Source organism: Salmo salar, chromosome 09 (genome assembly GCF_965601325.2).
Source record: "Salmo salar chromosome 09, fSalSal1, whole genome shotgun sequence".
NCBI classification, from domain to species: domain Eukaryota; kingdom Metazoa; phylum Chordata; class Actinopteri; order Salmoniformes; family Salmonidae; genus Salmo; species Salmo salar.
Window position 1 is genome coordinate 134362927 of NC_138299.1, and position 20533 is coordinate 134383459.

The 20533-nt window shown below is 40.7% G+C and overlaps 1 protein-coding gene across 2 annotated transcripts; it reads left to right on the top strand.

The window, feature by feature from the left end:
• The first annotated feature begins 1114 nt into the window (after positions 1-1114).
• On the top strand, positions 1115-19606 carry LOC106612826 (BICD family-like cargo adapter 1). Of its 2 annotated transcripts, XM_014214351.3 has the most exons (9): positions 1115-1531; positions 4603-4818; positions 9615-9734; positions 10073-10219; positions 10981-11163; positions 13230-13400; positions 16693-16796; positions 17081-17201; positions 17835-19606. In XM_014214351.3, exons 1-9 carry the CDS (start codon positions 1280-1282, stop codon positions 18075-18077), a joined length of 1557 nt encoding a protein of 518 aa, XP_014069826.1. In that variant the 5' UTR covers positions 1115-1279; the 3' UTR covers positions 18078-19606. The 2 variants fall into 2 exon arrangements, with proteins under 2 accessions (XP_014069826.1, XP_014069827.3); XM_014214352.3 differs by lacking the exons at positions 1115-1531; positions 4603-4818 and adding an exon at positions 6663-7126.
• Positions 19607-20533: the final 927 nt, after the last annotated feature.

The following is a 20533-nucleotide window of genomic DNA, read 5'->3' on the forward strand; positions in this document are numbered from 1 at the left end:
TACAACTGGGGTTGGAGCGAAAACCTACAGAGGGGTAGCTCTCCAGGAACAGGGTTGGCGATCCCTGATCTGGACTAAAAATAAGTTGAATTACCATTGAATTTGATCAGTCCTTTTGTCATAATCTTTCATACAGAAGGCTAGTGTAGTCTACCTTGTTAGACTAATCAGCAATCAAGGAAGACTGATAGGACCAATTTGATCACTTACAACCTTCTATATCAGAGACCCCACAGAGATGCATTAGCTTTCAAATTAACATTAAAGTTATGGATAAAAAACAATGTGATTGTGCTGCCTATTATAGAGACCATTGACTCTGAGTAGGCAAGGATAAGTGTGTCCTCGCTGACCTCATATTGTGATACCTCTCTGTAAAGCCGTGTCCTTGAGTGCCCGTATTTAGTGCTTAGGGCCCATGTGTGGCATCCTGTCATGCTTTCAGCACACTCCCTTTAGGAGCCCTGCCATATGTACAGATGCCCTGGAACAATGGCAGTGCCATGCGTCAGGATGCTGTGTCTTTTATTGTGGTGCTGCTGGCCCCTGCTCCCTGAAGCCTTGTGGTAGCTGAGCTGTGACCCCAGGGTAGCGCCTATACAAAGGAGCGGGACGCATTCCACATGCAGACATAGGCAGGGCTGCAACCCAGCCGAGGCTGGGACTCTGGATCTGTCCACACAGGGCGCCATTTGTTTAAGGACTGCCTCACTGGTATGAAAGAGAACATGACTGAGACAGAGGCATCATGAAGAAGTGGGAGAGGGAAGGTCAACAAATATCTAATACTCTATATCTAATAGGCTACTCTTCCACAGTTAGGCCAATTGAACAGCAATTTGATTTAGTCAGTCATTGAACAGTAATAAACACTTTTCTAATTTTGAGCGCACTTTTATTGCATGGGGCAGTAACTGATTTGAATTGTCGCACTTTTATTGCATGGGGCAGTAACTGATTTGAATTGTCAAATGTATATATTTAGGGTGGTACAAACCGACTTCGGGGAGGTAACTGTTGCACAGCGACGCATCAGACGCGCAGGTTTAAGTAGATGCAATGGATTCTCTGGGGACCAGCCTACTTTCACTCGCATCATACTGGAGACCGCCTTGTCAAACCACAGGTTCATTCGCGCACAGGCTGCACAATGGGGCATAGGCAACTGCTAAATAGTTATTGAAATGGACCTGAATGACTGAGTTGACAAATATGCCACCATTTTTTTATTTTAAATGTAATATATTATTATGTGGCTATTTCCATTAAATCAGGAGCTATGGATCGACTTGGTGAATGGAGTTTCAAACCGAAGAAGATGAAAGTGGAATTGGAGGATGGTTTCTATTTTGATTATGATGCGGAAGAAATATCTGATTATCAAGATCCCAATCAACTTTTAGCTGCTTTGAAACAAAAGGAGGAAGAAGTCCTTTTGGCGGCCCAGCTGGGAAATGCATTGCTTCTGGAAAATCGTCAGTTGAAAGAACAGAGCGATAAACTTAATGAACAGTATGCATACAAACTTGAGGTAAGAGAGAAGTGTTAAAAGCAGCCCCTTGTGTTGTACGAGATGATGAAGGTTGTTGTGGTCGATCCAGTGAATGTGTAATATGCGCGCTTGTTCCTATCTTAAATTTAATGAAAACATGATTCCCAAGCGCATCTAATTTAGATCTTGAGAAGTAGGCCTATGCAATGAGTCAATTTATAAACTATTGTTAAAGATTTATTTCGATAGGGTTTATGAAAAACAACATTTAGGGTAGGTTTTTTCCTAATTTTCTTTACATTTCTCTGCCGACTATGTGATAGCAAATGTAATTAACCACTGAGAGAAATATAACATAATAGTTAAGTAAGATACTGGTTTCTACTTACCTCACTACTCTGGCATGTTGATAATCATTCCAGACAGAGCAAGTCATAGTATCAACCAATGTTTTGACTATGTTAACAGCCATTGATAGAATGTGCATTTCGCTGAACCTGCAACATCTGCAAAATATGTGTACATTCTTTGAAAAAAAGGCGCTATCTAGAACCTAAAAGGGTTCTTTGGCTGTCCTCACTGGAGAACCTTTTGAAGAGGGGTTTCAAAGGGTTCTCCTCTCGGCTGCCAATGACTGGAACGAATTAAAAAAATCACTGAAGTTGGAGACTTATATCTCCCTCACTAACTTTAAGCGTCAGCTGTCAGAGCAGCTTACCGATCGCTGCAGCTGTACACAGTCCATCTGTATATAGCCCATCTAACCAACCAACTACCTACCTCATCCCCATATTTGTTTTAGTTTTTCTGCTCTTTTGCACACCAGTATTTCTACTTGCACATCCTCATCTGCACATATATCACTCCAGTGTAAATTGTAATTACTTCGCCACTATTGGCCTATTTATTGCCTTACCCCCTTACTTAATTTGCACACACTATACAGATTTTTCTATTGTGTTGTTGACTGTACATTTGTTTATCCCATGCCTAAATCTGTGTCTTTGTTTTTGTGCACTGCTTTGCTTTATCTTGGCCAGGTCGCAGTTGTAAATGAGAACTTGTTCTCAACTGGCCTACCTGGTTAAATAAAGGTGAAATAAAAAATTAAAATAAAAAACCTTTTGAAGAATCCTTTTTGGTTCCAGTTAGAACCCCTTTCTCACAGATGGTTCTACATGGAACCCAAAAGGGTTCTACCTGGAACCAAAAAGAGTTCTCCTATGGGGACAGCCGGAGAACAGTTTTGGAGCCCCTTTTTCTGAGTGTACACGACCAATAAAATTGTATTTTATTTGCTATGTGTTGACATATCATTCAAGGTAAACAACAACAAGTTGTTTACCTTGAATGATATGTCAACACATAGCAAATAAAATACCCTTTTATTGGTCGTGTACACTCTTAACAAATAGTTGGTTCCTGTCTGTGACCGACCAATACCTCACGAGGCTTCTTCTCTCCAAGCTGAGACATTGAAACTGAGATACCCCTTTCATTTCTCAAAACAATGTTCTGGGCGTACTGCCAAATTACTTTTACTGATAGTGAGGATTCCTCCCAGGCATGATCTATCAGTCACTTGCATGAACCCAATCGAATTGGTTATTAGAAAAGCACAAACGTAACATTTTCCCTCACAGTCTTTACATCATGCAAGTCTTTATAATACAATGTATAAATAGGCAATTATAAAGCAGCGCAATATAACCCAAATTATTCAACTTCAGGTTCACCTGTGGCTTGAGAAAGAATGAAAGGTTTTTAGGTAGGCCTTTGAAAATATTCACTGACATGTCATAGGTGAATGGATGGATCTAGTATTCTTAAGGGTCTACAGCCAATATGACCATCATCTAAGGAGGCTAGCACTTCCCTCTTCAAAGGAAATGTCATAAGAATGTACTGAGTCTGAGCTTCCCCGTAAAACAAAGACCAATGTTATAACACTGCACTCTTGATCTGCTCTCTGAATAGCTCTTTTGTGTTTGTGTGATAAGCCTGAGTTCCACGCACCCTTTCCCCTCCCTGGGTTGCTAATTAATATGGACATCTCATTAAAACAGCACAGAGATGTATTCAATAAATTGCTCCCTCCATGTGAGGAAAAGCAATAGACTTTAATCCAATATCAGGTAGGGAAGGGTGTTACACCTGCAGTCTACATCTTCCTCAAGTGTGTGTCTAGCTTCAGGAACAAAACAAGCACATTCTGTTGTTTGTGCGCCTTTTGTACTTGTTGAGTCCCTGACGGATCTAGTTAGAGCCATCTGCAGTTTGTTGCACCCTCATTCCCATTAGGCCTGACCATGTAGTAAACACCACCGGAAGCATATGATGCCCTGTCTGTTTCTGGAGAGTATTAAATCAAAATAAAATAAATAATAATAATCACAAAATGTGTGAACTAGGCCTTTATTGCTCCTGTATGAGTGGGGGGGAAAATGATTGTCCCCCCGCCCCATGAAGTAATGTAGTTACGGTTGTCACCCAGTCTCTCAGATTTACAATGTTTCTCTTACTGCTATGCTGTATGGGAATTTATAAGCTTCCCAGAGAGGGCTGTAGCTTTCCTAGATCCAATAAGTGTCTTTAACAGCCGGGGATGAATCCACATTAGGAGATGTTTCAGAGACAGTTTTACTGCTGTCTGTGTGGATGGATAGATCTAATGTATGGTTGTCTAGGCATCACAGGTGCAAAAACATGGAATATTATATAGACCAGTCACCAAACTGATTTATTGGTTTACTATTATGAAATAATTATAGTTTCTATTACAGAAAGTACATTACACACTTGTCATTATGTCATAGTCTAACCATGTCTGGTCTTCGATGCTGTGTGCTCTGTAGAGTTTATAGTTACAATAAAAAGATAACAAAGGTGTACCAGACTTTTGAAATACCAATTATGCATCACCTAGCTTCAATAAGTACACCGTAATAACACAGCAACAGCTACTGTACAAATACTCTTAATGTTCTCTTTCAGTAATATCATGGATTAGAATGAAATAGCAGTGGTATCATTCTCCTAATCACAGACCAAAGAGACCCCCATAGGCACGCATTCACTGTGCCCATCTGTTTGGTATGTGTTGCCCACAGGAGTTGGAGCAGGGCAGGCATGATCTGCGGGTGAAGCTGGAGGGGTGCCAGTCTGGGTGGGTGAGCCAGGTTGGGGACCTGGAGAGAGACATGAGGGATCTGAGTGGCCAGGTGGACAGGCTGACCCAGGCCCTGACCGACGCAGAGAGGGACAAGACCAGGGCCCAGGAGGAAGACGCAGAACACACCCAGTGCCTCAGAGAACAGCTCAGCACTGTGAGTACCTACCACCCCTCCACACCTGGGTCATGTTCATTAAGCACCAAATGAAAGAAAACAGACTGAAACTCCATTTATTTAATTCGCTAGCAATAAACCCGGCAAGGAAGGCTAACCTTTTATCTCAATCTCTTAATTCAAAGACTCAATCATGGACACTCTTACTGACAGTTGTGGCTGCTTTGTGTGATGTATTGCTATCTATACCTTGCCCTATGTGCTGTTGTCTTTGCCCAATAATGTTTGTACCATGTTTTGTGCTGCTCCCATTTTGTGTTGCTACCATGTTGTTGTTATGTTGTGTTGCTACCATGTTGTTGTTATGTTGTGTTGCTACCATGTTGTTGTTATGTTGTGTTGCTGCCATGTTGTTGTTATGTTGTGTTGCTACCATGTTGTTGTTATGTTGTGTTGCTACCATGTTGTTGTTATGTTGTGTTGCTACCATGTTGTTGTTATGTTGTGTTGCTACCATGTTGTTGTTATGTTGTGTTGCTACCATGTTGTTGTTATGTTGTGTTGCTACCATGTTGTTGTTATGTTGTGTTGCTACCATGTTGTTGTTATGTTATGTTGCTGCCATGCTTTGTTGTTGTTTAGGTCTCTCTTTATGTAGAGTTGTCTCTCTTGATGTGATGTGTGTTTTGTCCTATATGTATATTTTTTGATCCCAGTCCCGCAGGAGGCCTTTTGCCTTTTGGTAGGCCGTCATTGTAAATAAGAATTTGTTCTTAACTGACATGCCTAGTTAAATAAAGGTTAAATAAAAGAAAGAATGCTGTACATAAGACCCTTTGTTATTTTGGTCATATAAAGTGACATGTGAAAAGATTTCTCTATTAAGGCAGAAGTAAATAAAAGCCGGTCATTGTAGTAACACATTAACCTTAGTGAAACCTAACCGCTCTATGCCTGGGGTTAGCGCCAACAGCGGATAAGGTGGGGTGTTACCCAATCTACCTACTGAAAATAAATGTGCTGTACTAAGACTACCGCTGTATAAAGCAAGGCCACAGATATTAGGTAATACATAGTAGCTAAGTAATACACAGACAGTACGTATAAGCAATACAATGTAGATAAAACACAAACCTGTGATCAGGTGATAGGCCAGGATCTTATTACATGGATGTCATTAAGGTACATTGCCTAAAGGCAACCCATCTAGCTGGGAGGCTATAGGAGTGGATGCCAACATTTTGTAAAGAGGAGTAGGGAGTGGGACTGGAAGAATATCAACTCAATTTGAATGTGGTCTAGGTCTTCAGAGCAGGGAGACATCAGTGGACCTTGGGAAAAGACTCATATCTGGAATTGGTCTATAAATTGTATCTGTCATCACTGGAATTAATTGTATACTGAGCCATGTGGCCCTGAGCTGTAGAAGACCACGTGATTGGAAAACCACAGCTGTCAGGCTGTGTACTCATGCTTCAACGTGACTCATGTTTACTTTATTATAACTATATCCACAATGATACCTAATACTAACCCTACAACACCTTTTTGTAAAGGTGAGGTCCTGGGTTATCCCTATAAATGCTGTGTAGGTGAAAACCATAATACCTAAGACTGGAAGCTTTCCGTTGCAGTCAATTAGGTATTTTATAGTCTCTTATCAGTTTTGTAGGTACAGTAGAAGAACTGATTGGCTAAATAACAGGCCATTGTGTACTAGGCGAGCAACCTTGAGTGGGCCACTAGACTAGTTCTCTGCCAACTAACAACATGGGTTTTGTTTTGTTGAATTTTATGATTGTGACGTAAACTTACAGTTAGTGAAACACATGACTAACCACCTGGACTCTGTGCTTGTCTTAAGTGTGGAAGTTGAATATCTAACTTCATTCCAGTGCACGGACATAAGTCAATGGAAAAAAGCACAACCTCCTTTTGACTGCTCAGTATTCTTCAGTTCAGATAGAGGAACCATGATCGTCACCACCCTGTGGTCAGAAGATGTAGAGGAAATATTTTCTATTTATCACTCACAGTCTCCCAGAATTCCAAAAGGGGCAGAAAACGTTATATCTACAGGAGCTCTCTATCTGAGTTCTGGAGGAGGAAGTGGAGAGAAGTGGGTTCATTCTGCTGACTGGCTTCCACCATGGATGACTCTGAGTTCTCTGGAAATTTTAAAGTAAAAGAACAGCTAGAGAGTAGTACTTCAGAAGCTGTTGTTGTGGAGAGGAAAGGTTTGAAGAGTGTTTATCTCGGTCCGGCCGCTGACGTCTTCTTACCGGACGTGGTAGTGAACGGTGATGGTGGTACCCCTCTCTCCAGGTGTGCAGCACTGCCTGGCACGGTGAGTGTGTGTGTGTGTGAGAGAGAGAGAGAGAGAGAGAGAGAGAGAGGGGGGAGGCATCGATGTGTTTAATATCTGAATGGTGGTTTGTATAATCAGTGTACCTAAAGAGAGATTTCAATAGGGTATGTGTACAACAGTGTCTTAATGGGATTGTATGTGTGGTTGAAGTGGTTCTATATTACCAGGGTCTGATGGGCCTAACTGTAGTGTGAGGAATTAGACAGAGCATGACAGGAATCAGGGGGAGGGAGGTTACCACTCATAGAGCTTCGATATATCACCTTGACTACCAGGTATTAAACTAACATCCACAAAACAACCTATGGTCACACTACCAGGAAAACAGAAATCCCTTTCAGCTAATAAATATCTCTAGAGACCACTAGATATGCTTACTGTTGCTGTTCACCTCAGTTGTAAAGGAAGTGTGAAAACTATGTTGATCTTTGCCAGTCAGAAACTGGTTCGTTATCAGGTTTTGCTGCATCTATGAAGGTTATTCAAACATTTGAGTGTGAGAGGAAATTAGTATTTTGACATCTGTGACTGCCTGGCAGTGTCATTGTTTTTTTTACATTCTCTATCCTGTCAGCAGTTTTGAATGTGAACATGGAGATGATACAATAGAATTGATGGATCTTGGCCTCACTGTTCCACAGAATACCTCATCCGTATTCCTCTGTGAACAATGCTTCACTCAGAGTCTAGCATTCACTTCTGTTGGTTCTAGTGTACTTCATACAGATGTTCTGTGGAAGCTCAAGTCAAACACTTGCATTGAAATAACATGATGTACACATACTTTTGGCGAAGGAACATGTTACTCTGAAGGGAGTACGGTTGCAGTTTGATAAGCTGGAAATGAGAACAACTATTGGTTGATTAAACATCTCTCTGTTTGTTAGTACCTTTTCAGAAATGACGTTATTGTCCAATCTAACTTACAGGAAAAGGCCTTCAAGGAAATCATTTATTTTTCCAACACAAGGAAAGAAACCAGTGCACATGTCTCAAACAAGGAAGTGAATAAGATTGCTTTTGATTACTGGTGTGATGAATCATGCCATTCTACAGGTGAAAAAAACATTCAACCTAAAATGGTTTAGCTAAGGTTTTCAACTTTAGATTTAGACACCAATAAAATTACTCTGTAACCTGAAACACCCACACTTTTCTTTGGGATTTGGCCAACAGGATATACTTTTGATTTCCATAGTGATGGCACCTGTTATATCCCTCACTCTTGATTTACGTTTATGTAGAATTAGACACGCAATTTTGACTTTTGACTCAGACAGCGTCACGCCGTTTAGAGAGGGAAGCGCTAGGAAGATCTATCATTGGAGAAGATATACATCTATCATTCTTTCCATTGAGGGGTTACCTCCCATGATGCGTGTGCTAATGTTATCTATGAGTCCTCCCATCCCAGGGGAATGCTTTGTCCCACCACTCTGAGAGGGCCCTTGGGGGTCTACTACTGCGATAGGAATCAGCTTCTATGTGCATCATAGTTTAGACAACTGAAGGCCAAGTCTTGTAGCTCAGTAGGGGGGTATTGTATTTGATTTTGTGTCCCTAACAAATGGAGCGTCCCTCTGTGGATTCCTAGTGGGCCGCTTGCTCCATTGTCCGTATTCGTTCCAAGATCAGCCGTGGACGGGACTCTGGGGCTGACTGACACGAACCTGCATCCTTGCCACTCCTCCTACAGTGTGTGTCTACATGCCCCCTGTTTTTGTTTCTGTTCGTCAGTGCTCATTCAGCTACACAAAATGAGTTCTACATTGGAACCTATGGCATATAACCTTTTTAGTAAGGGAGAAAACTTTTACTTTCCTCAACTCTTGGTACACTCTTAGAAAAAAGGGTTCCAAAAGGGTTCTTCGGCTGTTCCCATAGGAGAACCCTTTTTGGTTCCAGGTAGAACTATTTTGGGTTCCATTTTGAACCATCTGTGTTAAGGGTTCTGCATGGAACTCAAAAGGGTTCTACCTGAAACAAAAAATGGTTCTTCAAAGGGTTCCCCTATGGGGACAAACAAAGAACACTTTTAGGTTCTAGATAGCACCTTTTGTGTAGGCATATGTCAATAATTTCTTACTATGCCATCTGGCAGTTAATGGAACAATGGTCCCACAGAGAGATGTTTCTAGTTATTTTGTTATGACGAAAACATAAGCACATGTGCTGGAGGCAAGAACCATTCCTTTGACTGTATTATGTGATCTTAGTTTTCCATTTGCAGCGTAGCTAACAGCAACCAATAATACAGATTCACTTATTTAATATTACACTCCCTCGTATTATGTCTATATTTTAGATATTTATCTCTGGATCTAATATCTAGTGACTTAAATGTCTCTACTATTTTAGTCTCAGGTACCTCATGTCTCCTGAACCGGGTGCCTCTTTCTCTTGCATCCCCTGTTTCTCTATGTATATCTATTACCTGTCTCTGGTGTCTGTCTGTGCTGCGGTCTAGGCGATGGAGGTGGAGAGGGCAATGACCAGTCAACTGCAGACCCTGAAACTGGAGCTCCGTCAGAGAGGCCACCATAACAGACCACAGGATGAGGAGCTGCTCAGTGCCATGAGTGAGCAGGTAGGCTACGCACACGCACGCACGCACGTACACACACAGTTTTGCATTGCTATCCTTGTGGGGACCAAATAATTGATTCCCATCCAAAATCCTATTTTCTCTAACCCCTAAATCTAACCATAAGCCTAACCTTAATTCTAACCCTAACTCTACTTGTAACCCTAAACCTAACCCCTAAGCCTAAAATAGCATTTTTCCTCGTGGGGACGGGCAAAATGGCAACACTTGAACAAATGTTCCTAGTTTTACTGTCCTTGTGAAGACTTCTGGTCTCCACAAGGATTGTTAAACAAAAACACACACACACACACTTTATCTCGCTCCCTGTGTGTGTCCAGGTGGTGCGTCTGTCCCAGAGGGAGCAGGCTCTGGAGGAGCGGCTGGAGAGTATGTGTCAGGAGAACGCAGACCTACGGGACAGACTGGCCTCCCTACACACACACTCAGCTCTACAGGACCAACACAACCAGCAGCAGAGCCAACAGGTAAACACACACAATTTAGTTTTGGTATCTTTCTCCTTGTTTACTCACTAATATCACGTCAATAGTGCACACTTGTCTAAGTGACTGTGACCCTGGGATACACTGTTGGTAATTGAATGATGTGTAAAATTGCAAGAATATTTGCTTTAAAACGCTAACATTTTCTTTGCACCCCCTGACAAAATGTGTAGAATTGCAGGAAATACACTTTAAACCTCCAAAATGTTCTCTTTGCCAACAAAAGGGGTGTGAACAGTTTGTGTCATGAACAGAGCTTGTGCCCATAGAAATAGACGTGGTGCGCGCAAGGGGGGCCGGGGATAAAAAGTTTGGGAACCCCTGATCTATGGAAAACTTTGCTTTACAATAGACTCATCCCTCCCATTGTCACGTGTCATTTCAACTTGCAATGCTGGATTCCACACGTGCCGTAGTGGAGTTTCTGCACCAGGCTGGACTCTGGCATGTCAGTTTACATTTTTGACATAACTTTACAATAGCACTGTATGTTGATATTGTGCACATGTTGTCTAATATGTGATTTATGGATGACATTTGCATGTTATGTACACTTGTGTGTTTCTAGAGCTAGATCTGCTTTGCAATACTCAGACTGATTGGGTCTGAATCTCATTGTGTTTGAATAATGTGGTTGATTTTAGATCACACTGACCAGACCTTATGTATCTCTCTTTGTGTGTGTTTCCCTCTGAATGTTTTTCTGTGTGTATGTGTGTGTGCCCCTCTCTGTGTGTGGGTAGCTGACGGAGGCATGGCAGGAGGCTGCGGCTGCGAGGGGGCGTTCCCAGCAGCTTCAGATTCAGGTGGAGGAGCTGCAGGAGGAGGTCTCCCTGCAGTACAGGAGTAGCCATGGAAACACATCCCTACTGTCTGAGCTGGAGACCAGTCTGGACACCATGGGCTTGGGCCATGACAGAGAACAGGTAACACTATAGAAACTAGGAGACATGGGACCTGGGGCATTAGAGACAGGGGGCATAGGACATAAGAGACATAAGACAAAGGCAATGGTTAGCACACTTATCCTGGGTTAATACCCTTTGGTGCATACATAGTCTTAGTACATATCAGAGTTAGATGCCTAGATTGTTGTGATATTTATCTTTACACTCTTAGAAAAAAAGGTGCTATCTAGAACCTAAAAGAGTTCTTCGGACATAAGAGATGGGGTGCAGAGGATAAAGGCAAGATTTAGCACACTTATGCTGGGTTAATACTCTTGGTACATACATAGTCTTAGTACATATAGGAGAACCCTTTTTGGTTCCAGGTTAAACCCTTTTAGGTTCCATGTGGAACCCTTTCCATGGAACCAAAAAGGGTTCTACCTGGAGCCAAAAAGGGTTCTACCTGGAACCAAAAGGGTTCTCCTATGGGGACAGCCAAAGAACCCTTTTTTCTAAAAAGTGTATACAGTATGAGGTGCTAGAAAGATAAAGAAAATCTATCTGGTTTATTACAAGTTGCAACAGAAGGACACCAACCAGCACAGAAGCAGAGAACATGTCTAACTGGCCTTTATATCCTAATCAGACAGAACCAAATGTTCTTTAAACACCAGCCTCTTGGACACAGGCCCTTTATATCCTAATTGTAGGAAGTCAAAACAAAAAGGCAGTAACTTTGTCAGCTTCTACAGAATCGCACAGTGCCCATAGAATGTCATCAATACAATAGTGAATAATCAGTGTGTCCTCTGTCCTTGTACCTCCAGTCTGGCATCAATCACTATCAACAGATATGTGAATAATCCATAACATTCAGTGTCAAGTCTAGTGACCATCAGTCTAAACCTTGAGTGTCACAAATTGAACACTGGAAATGATGTGTATTACAGAAACTCCAAATATGCTAAACATTGTGTTGATCACATAAATATTCCCACTACACTGTAATGGAAGAATGATACATAGCAACATAACATTCTGGGTATGTTCTTGGTGACTCTGTGTGATGGTACAGTACCTACCTCTGTAAAGGAACATGTCTTACCTTGTGTGTCCTGTCTTCAAAGAGAAAGAAACTACAAGGGGAACATTATTTGCAAGAGCTTTGCCACTAGCTACTGAGGTGTGAATGTATTACAGCTCCTGAGTACAGGGTACAATTAGTAGAAAACATTGTGATAATGAATGCTTGAAACCAAGCATAAAAGGTGAGAAAGAAAGAGACAAATTATACCACATTTTGACTGTCTGATTCTGTCATTATTTCAGTTTGTTTTGTTCCATACCAGGAAACTAATGTTTTAGTGCATCCCATGAGTCATTCGCTAGCCTACATTTCCTGTTTGGTTGAACCACATAAACTAGATGGATCTTTCCACTGCTCACTGTCAGAGAGCTCACACATTCAGTCAGGTTTTGTGTTAGTGGTTATACCAATGGAAGGTTTTTTCCTATAGAACTCAGTAGTCTCAAAGAAAGAAACTGTGATCTTTGACTCATAAAAGCTCTAGGGAAAGACCGATTAGGTAGTGAGGTGAGGTACAGTGCTTTCGGAAAGTATTTAAATAATGAACACAGCCCTGCACAATGTTCCTTCCTCTGATGTCATCTAGGTCTAGGAACTGTCAAGTTCAAGAAAATGGGATCACCAACTTTTTAATATTGTTAACCCACTTTTACTATTCTTTTACCTTTTCTCCTCAGTAATGAGTTTGACACTTTTGAAAGGAAAGAAGACTAGTCATAATTTAGGCTGAACATAATGCGGCCTTGAGCTACACATTCATACTGTAGTGTTAAAATAACACAGAACTCATTGACCTAACACACCATAGTCACATCATTAGTTTTATTATCTTTCCAATGAGTTTTCTCCTTGCCACGGTGCTACTGCTTGTTATAGGCGAACAGGTTTAGGCCAGTTTACCTGGGTTAAAATGTTTTTGTTATAAACGCTATCCAATACAATTTGATTTGGTTTAAATTTGAATCTCATCTCTCTCTTTCGCTCTCTCTCTTTCTCTCTGTTCTCTCTCCAATAGATGACCCAGGAGGTTCTGTCCATCCTGGAGCTCCTGCGACCCCTGACCCGGGTAGTGAAGACTCCAGAGAGGTCAGAGTTTATAGGTCAGGAGGAAGGAGATCTGCAGGCCATGCTGCTACAGTTAAAGGGTTTAGCTCAAAAACTGGCCAACCACACCCACATCCCTCAGGTGAGATGTCGTACTTGAAACCAAGCCACTAACCAGGGCAAGCTAACTAACTCTAACAATAGGCCAGTGATGTGCAGCCAGGGTAGGCAGGGTAGATTTTTTTAATATAATAAAAAAAGCTGTTGTTTAAAGGTTTTTATGCTTAAAATCCCCAAATGTGCTAAAACTGCATCAAAAGCTCTTGTCGATCTGTGCCTACCGTCCCATCCATTAAAATCCATTTGGGGGGATACAAGAAGCAATACAAGAAGCATTAATACAAGAAGCAAACACGAAAAATTGGCATTACACATCCAACATCAGATCACCCTAAATTAATTGGAGGACACACAGATCGATCTGCTGTTAAATGAGCAGCAAAACAGCAAGTCACCATGCACAATGCTAAGGTAAAGGAAAACCGTGAGATTTTGAAGGACCTTACTAGGTGGGAAAAAATTGTTAGCATTTCAGGGTAGTCTTACAGTGAGGGAAAAAAGTATTTGATCCCCTGCTGATTTTGTACGTTTGCCCACTGACAAAGAAATTATCAGTCTATAATTTTAATGGTAGGTTTATTTAAACAGTGAGAGACAGAATAACAACAAAAAAATCCAGAAAAACGCATGTCAAAAATGTTATAAATTGATTTGCATTTTAATGAGGGAAATAAGTATTTAGCTACAGTGGGTATTATAAGTATTCACCCCTCTTGGATTTTTTCACATTTTGCTGCCTTACAAAGTGGGATTGAAATAGATTTAATTGTGCTATTTTCTTGTTATTGATCTACAAAAAAAAAGTTACATTTTTACAAATGAATACAAATTAAATCACTTAAATATACCTCCTTTTTGTTTAGGCATGCTTAAATTTGTTCAGGAGTAAAATTTGGTTTAACAAATCGCATAATAAGTTACATGCAAATAATAGGGGTTGACTTTATTTTTGAATAACTACTCCTTCCTCTGTCCCCCATACATACAACATCTGTAAGGTCCCCCAGTCAAGTATAGCATTTTATGCACAGATTCAACTGCAAAGACCAAGGAGCTTTTCAAATGCCTCATAAAGAAAGGCAGTAATTGGTAGATGGGTAACAACAGCAAATCAGACATTGAATAACTCTTTAAGCATGGTCAAGTTAATAATTATGCTCTGAATAATGTATTAAACCACCCAGACACATCAACGTTAGTCATCTTTCTGAACTGAGCTGCAGGAAAATAAGGAAACTGCTCAGTGATGTCAACATGATGTCATTGGGGATTTTAAAACAGAGTCCAATGGCTGTGATGGGAGAACAATGTTGTTGATCCATCCTCAGTTTAGTGACTTTGCAATATTGACCTAAATAACAGAGTGAAAAGAAGAATACAAATAAACAGAATACAAATATTCCAAAACATGCATCCTGTATGCAACAAGGCACTGCAAAAAGCACGGCGAAGAAGTACACTTTCTGACCTAAATGCAAAGCCTTTATTCAATTCCCCCATTTAATTAATTAATTTAATTAACACCACAGTCTACCTTACCTGTAAGGGGCTATTGTTTTTGTGTCATACAATACCATGTACCGGTATAAGGACAGATGACGTTGGAGTTATGTCAGTGCTGTGGTTTTTGGTTTGCGTCTCTGTTGAGGCATTGTTGTTAGAAGCCTGTGGCTGCGATCTGGGAGAGGAGTGGTTGGGAATGTTGAATGCTTCACAGATCACAGCAGGTAAGGTTTATTATTCCCACTGGGAAACCCACTTTCCCAGGAAAGTGCCTGTCAAAACAATGCAAGTGTTGTTTCCCCTAGTTTTAGTGCCTACAGTGGTCATAGAGAGGGAAAGGGAAACGAGACTGGTGAAATCATGATGTTATCAGACAAAAAATGAAAATAACCAAAGGATGAAACGAGAAGCACTAACAGAAGATGAAAATGAACATAGTCTACAGGAGAACCGACCTGAATATGAGATGGACAACAGGTACAGCAACAAGGTCAACACTGATACATAGATAATACTAAATCACCTCCACCTCTTACAGTCGGCTCAGCCCAGCACACGAGGGCTCATTGTTCAGAGTCCTCAGTACAGTGCCCGGGTTCTCACATGGATTGCCGGCCCTGACAACAAAGCCCTGATTCATCCCCTAGGAGACAGAGACATTAACACAGAGATCAGGTGTCAGTCAAGCCTGCGATCCATGAAGATTTAGATTTAGACACAATAAAATCAGTGGTGTAAAGTACTTAAGTAAAAATACTTGAAAGGACTACTTAAGTATTTTTTTGTGGTATCTATACTGTACTTTATTTATATTTTTGACAACTTTTACTTTTACTTCACTACATTCCTAAAGAAAATAATGTACTTTTTACTCCATACATTTTCCCTGACACCCAAAAGTACTCGTTACATTTTGAATGCTTCTTAGCAGGACAGGAATATGGTCCAATTCACGCACTTATCAAGAGAACATCCCTGGTCATCCCTACTACCTCTGATCTGGCGGACTCACTAAACACAAATGCTTGTTTTTAAATGATGTCTGAGTGTTGGAGTGTCCCGCTGGCTATCGATAAATAAAAAAAACAAGAAATTGGGCCGCCTGTTTTGCTTAATATAAGGAATTTATTAATTTAGACTTTTACGTTTACTTTTGATACTTAAGTATATTTCAGCAATTACATTTACTTTTGATACTTAAGTATATTTTAAACCAAATACTTTTAGACTTTTACTCAAGTAGTATTTTACTGGGTGGCTCACTTTTACTTGAATCATTTTCTATTAAGGTATCTTTACTTAAGTATGACAATTAGGAACTTTTTCCACCACTGAATAAAATGAGTTTCTGTGTTGCTGGCCTGTTTGTGTGGGGCTCTAGGGGCTGGGGACTGGGCTGGAGAGAGAGCGAGAGGGGTTTTTCGGTACAATGACAGTCAGTTTACAGCTCTGAATGTCCAGTAAATACCATGAGCTACTGTTTTATAACACAACACCCACCTGTCCTGTGTGTTCACTCATAGAGTGGCAGGTCAATAGAACACCCCAGGCTAGAAACTATGCCCTCTAATGTAATTCTAACCTAATTTGTACATAACTAAGTACCACAGACACTGAATACTCTGCTTTAGTCGTTGTTACATTGGCTCATCTCAGTGTGTGTGGTTTGTCCACCACCTTGTGGTCATTTTGGTTATGAGTTCTTGATACAGCAGGAGTTGAAACCAAGACATTGGAGTTGCTTATATTGGACTCTGGTTTCAGTTCACTATATTCTCTCTTGTCCTCTCCCCTCCTTTAAAATTTCCCAGCTTCAGGAGGAGAATGCTGAGCTGAGGCTGAGGCTCAGAAACAGACAGGATGAAGAAGAGGTGGCCCAACAGGCCATCAGAGACAGAGATGAAGCCATAGCTAAGTAGGTGTGGTTTTGCCTTTATCGTTTAGTTATTTTCTGTCTTTATCGTTGAATTATTTTCACTCTTTGTAATTTCCGTCAATGTAATTTTCACACAGCATTTATCATTCTTAAAATGACATGTTGCATTTATACGTAGTTCATGCCATTTTATGTGTAAGTGTAAGATATGTCCCTCCCTGTGCTGGGTTGTCGTTGGAAAATTGCCAGATTTGTTTGCTATGAATCTATGATGATGTCACTGTGACCTAACATGTGTTTGTCCCGCTGTTACATCATGGCAGGAAGAACCTGATGGAGGCTGAGCTGGTGAGGAGTAAGAACGACATGATGTGTCTGAACAACCAGCTGCTGGAGGCTATCCAACGCAAGCTGGAGCTGTCTCAGGAGCTAGAGGCCTGGCAGGTGGGTTTCCACAGTCTCTCTGTCTGTCTCTGTTTCTGTCACCCTCCTCACTCTCTCTCTGTCTCTCCGTCGCTCTCTCTCCACCTCTGGATCTCTCTTTATCTATCTCTGCCTCTCCCTTCCCCTGCTCCTCTCTTGCACTCTCGTAACATATTAGGGCACTTTCATAAGCTCTGTGAAAATATTATTAAGCCTATTATCTTTAGGGCACCTCCTATAGTCAAAATGTAATCTAATCGCTGGTCAGAGTCAGAACTCTAGTGTTCCATAGAGACTGCTCTTTAACTGTAGTATCCTCACTGGTGTTAGGGACACATCAACCTTTAAACAGCCCTCTAAGTTTGGACTGAAGGGATCTGAACAACTGGTGGCCAAGACTAGAAGAGTCTCACTACTAGGCTAGTCTACTGCTGAGTCATGGTGCTAGTGCCAGGCCATCTGCTTGGTGACTACTTCCCTCTAGTGGTCATATGAAGACATGGCAACACATTCACTGTAACTGGCCAGTTCATTAGAGACGATTGAAACTTTCCCACAATTTCAACCTCATGCTATTAGAAGCGTATTTAATCTCTAAAGTGTAATCAGGCTCATTATCAACAGAGGTGTAATGTTCTTACTTATTTTCTACAGGACGATATCCAGATCATCATCAACCAGCAGCTGAGGACACAGCAGCAGTTGGAGCAGGTCGAGAAGAAGCCTGCCTCTAACCCCATGTCCTTCTGGAGGAGACCCAGCACAGCTTCCTCCACCAGGCCCCGCCGGCCCTCCTCCTCCCCCGCTTCCTGGACCTCAGAAGCTGGGCAAGAGAAGCCCCAGTCCCCCTGGAGAGACTGGCTTCGACGGGGCAAGGTGACACAGCCAGGCAAATAGTAAGCTGGAATGTCTGTTGCTTCACCTCGGAGGACTGGCACATAGCACAGAGATGTCTTGACCAGCTGGCCATTGAAGAAGGCGAGTCGAGTCATCAAGGCAAGAACAAGCTGGTGGAACTAACACTACTGAGTAGAACTATCAGTCTTGGTAGATAGAGTACCAAGCAGAACAGGACAGGCCGAACACTCAGTAATGTTATATAGTAGACTTCAGTAGAGTATTAGAATTCAAGACCATGGTGTGTTGGAAACAAGGACCAGATAAGAACCCTAATGGACAAAGAGTTATCAATAAGTAGACAGTAGTTTCCCCACTGTCACTGAGAAGAACCTAAGAACATAAAAAGCATGTTAGAGCGGGTTAAAAAGCCTCTAGCATGGTAAATACTAGAATGGCCAGGGAGTCACACACTAGGATGGTGAGAGTCACGACAACGAAAGATGCTTAGAAGTTGTGCCGTCTTCTGCCTTATAATGAAGTCATTGATGCCCGAGATTGGAAATGTATGTGTGAATGTCAATGTTTGAAAGAACACTGACAGTATTTGCTCAGACTAATTATTTCATCCAACCTTTATTTAGGTCATGTGCAGACTGACTGAAGGGACATGACGTTGATAGAGTGACTGGACTCCAATCATAACACATAATAAATGTTGTAAATATTTAGGTTTATAGAAACACAGAGGATCCAGATCTAAGTGGTATTCCACTCGCTACAGTCTTTTCAAAAGATGAAATAAGATTAAATGTTGCCTGCTGTCGAAGCAAAATATTTTCCATTATGTATTCACAGAAAACAGGCCTTAGTAGAACATAACCAAATACAAAATTGGTGCTCATAAATAAACCAATCATCTACAGAATGTCATGAGTTCTCATGTGAAATGTTGTGGGAACTAGATACATTATGAAATATGTCCAAAATGCATTTCATGCATTGTATTCTTACCTTATGTGCCTTCGTTTTTTTTGCCACACTATTGAAGGGGACATTTTGGGGGAAGGGTCCAATATAGATCAACTCTAACTAGGATGGTCATATAAGGTCATATAAGGTATTTTGATCAAAGTACCAGAATAATCGAATGGACCGACTGCATGCAATATGTTGTCAATACATGATGTAAGGTTGTCCTGTTGTTCATCAACATTTGCTAGTTGTTTGTATTCATTTCGGTTTTTGACAAAATCAGAATGTCCTCAGATTATTTGATTTAGTGAAAAACACAGGACAATGTTGATTGAATGACTGAAAACGTCTAATACCTGTTATTACAGAAGAAATATAGCAAAAATCTAGATTCATATTACTTATTGTTGTAATATATGAATGTTATCAAAGTGCATGCATGTTGTTGTGTATCATGATGTATGTAGCTTATGTATTCTGTATGTAGATGGTGTTTATGTAAATAGTAAGTGACTTGCCTAGTTAAATAAATAAAAAATCTATACTAAAAAAAAAAATGTATTAGTGAACACAATGTCCTTTACACTGAAAATAAAGTCATTTTTCATACAGTACTTAAATATGCTATTGCCTTTGATTGATAGTTTGCATGGACTGCATAAAATACTTTGTTGCATACATCACATTGGCCTACAAGATACAGCTGGTTATCCACATTAACTCCATATAGAAGCATCTTCACCTTGAAAAACCATTAAATAATTTCAGATCAAACTTGAAAGGTCAAGAATACATTTTAAAACATAATATTGTAACAAATTCATGTTCTCAAAACTATATCTGCTATATGTAAGAAATGTACTGTAGAAGTATTCAGATTTGTAAGTATTTATTTCATCAGCACTGCATACCAGTAAGGCTAAATATTCTGAAATAACTTAGTACTTTTTTGGAAAGATAAACTTGTAGTGAGCATGGTCTAATTGACTCAACAACCAAAAACATATATATAAGTTGAACTTTCTTAATGACCCAGAAAATCAATAGTTATTTGTGGTTGCTTATAAAAGTTGGCTGGCTTATTCTTGATCCTGCTTGGAAGTATACCCCTCTGGCCTGGCCAGGCTCATAATAAGGGTGTGTATTACGCTTGGTTTACGTCCATCTGGCAGTGCCAAACAACCTGGATCTATACGTCTTGTTCTATTCGGTTCTGACACCACCAATGATCCTTAAAACAGATTTCATATTGTTCACAGTTTCACCTGAAATAGTCTGGGATCTGGGAATCTGTTCAATGGTCATTTCAATTCTTGATATTTACCTATTGATTCTTGAAGAAAATAATTTAGGAATGCCTTATGAGCTTAGCACACCTGTCTTTATCACAACCTAAAGAATTTGAGAGGCGTTAAACATTTCCCCAGCACCATCCCTCAGCTGTAAACCAAAACATGTGGCGGGGATGTTGTTGGGTTGTTTTTCGAATCGCAGACTATACAGTGGGGGAAAAAAGTATTTGATCCCCTGCTGATTTTGTA

Excerpts from the sequence above, each read along its gene's own strand:
- LOC106612826 (XM_014214351.3), top strand. The coding sequence starts at position 1,280 with ATGGATCGACTTGGTGAATGGAGTTTCAAACCGAAGAAGATGAAAGTG. Across the intron at positions 1,532-4,602 it reads AGTATGCATACAAACTTGAG|GAGTTGGAGCAGGGCAGGCA; the intron begins GTAAGAGAGAAG and ends TGTTGCCCACAG. Across the intron at positions 17,202-17,834 it reads AGGAGCTAGAGGCCTGGCAG|GACGATATCCAGATCATCAT; the intron begins GTGGGTTTCCAC and ends TATTTTCTACAG.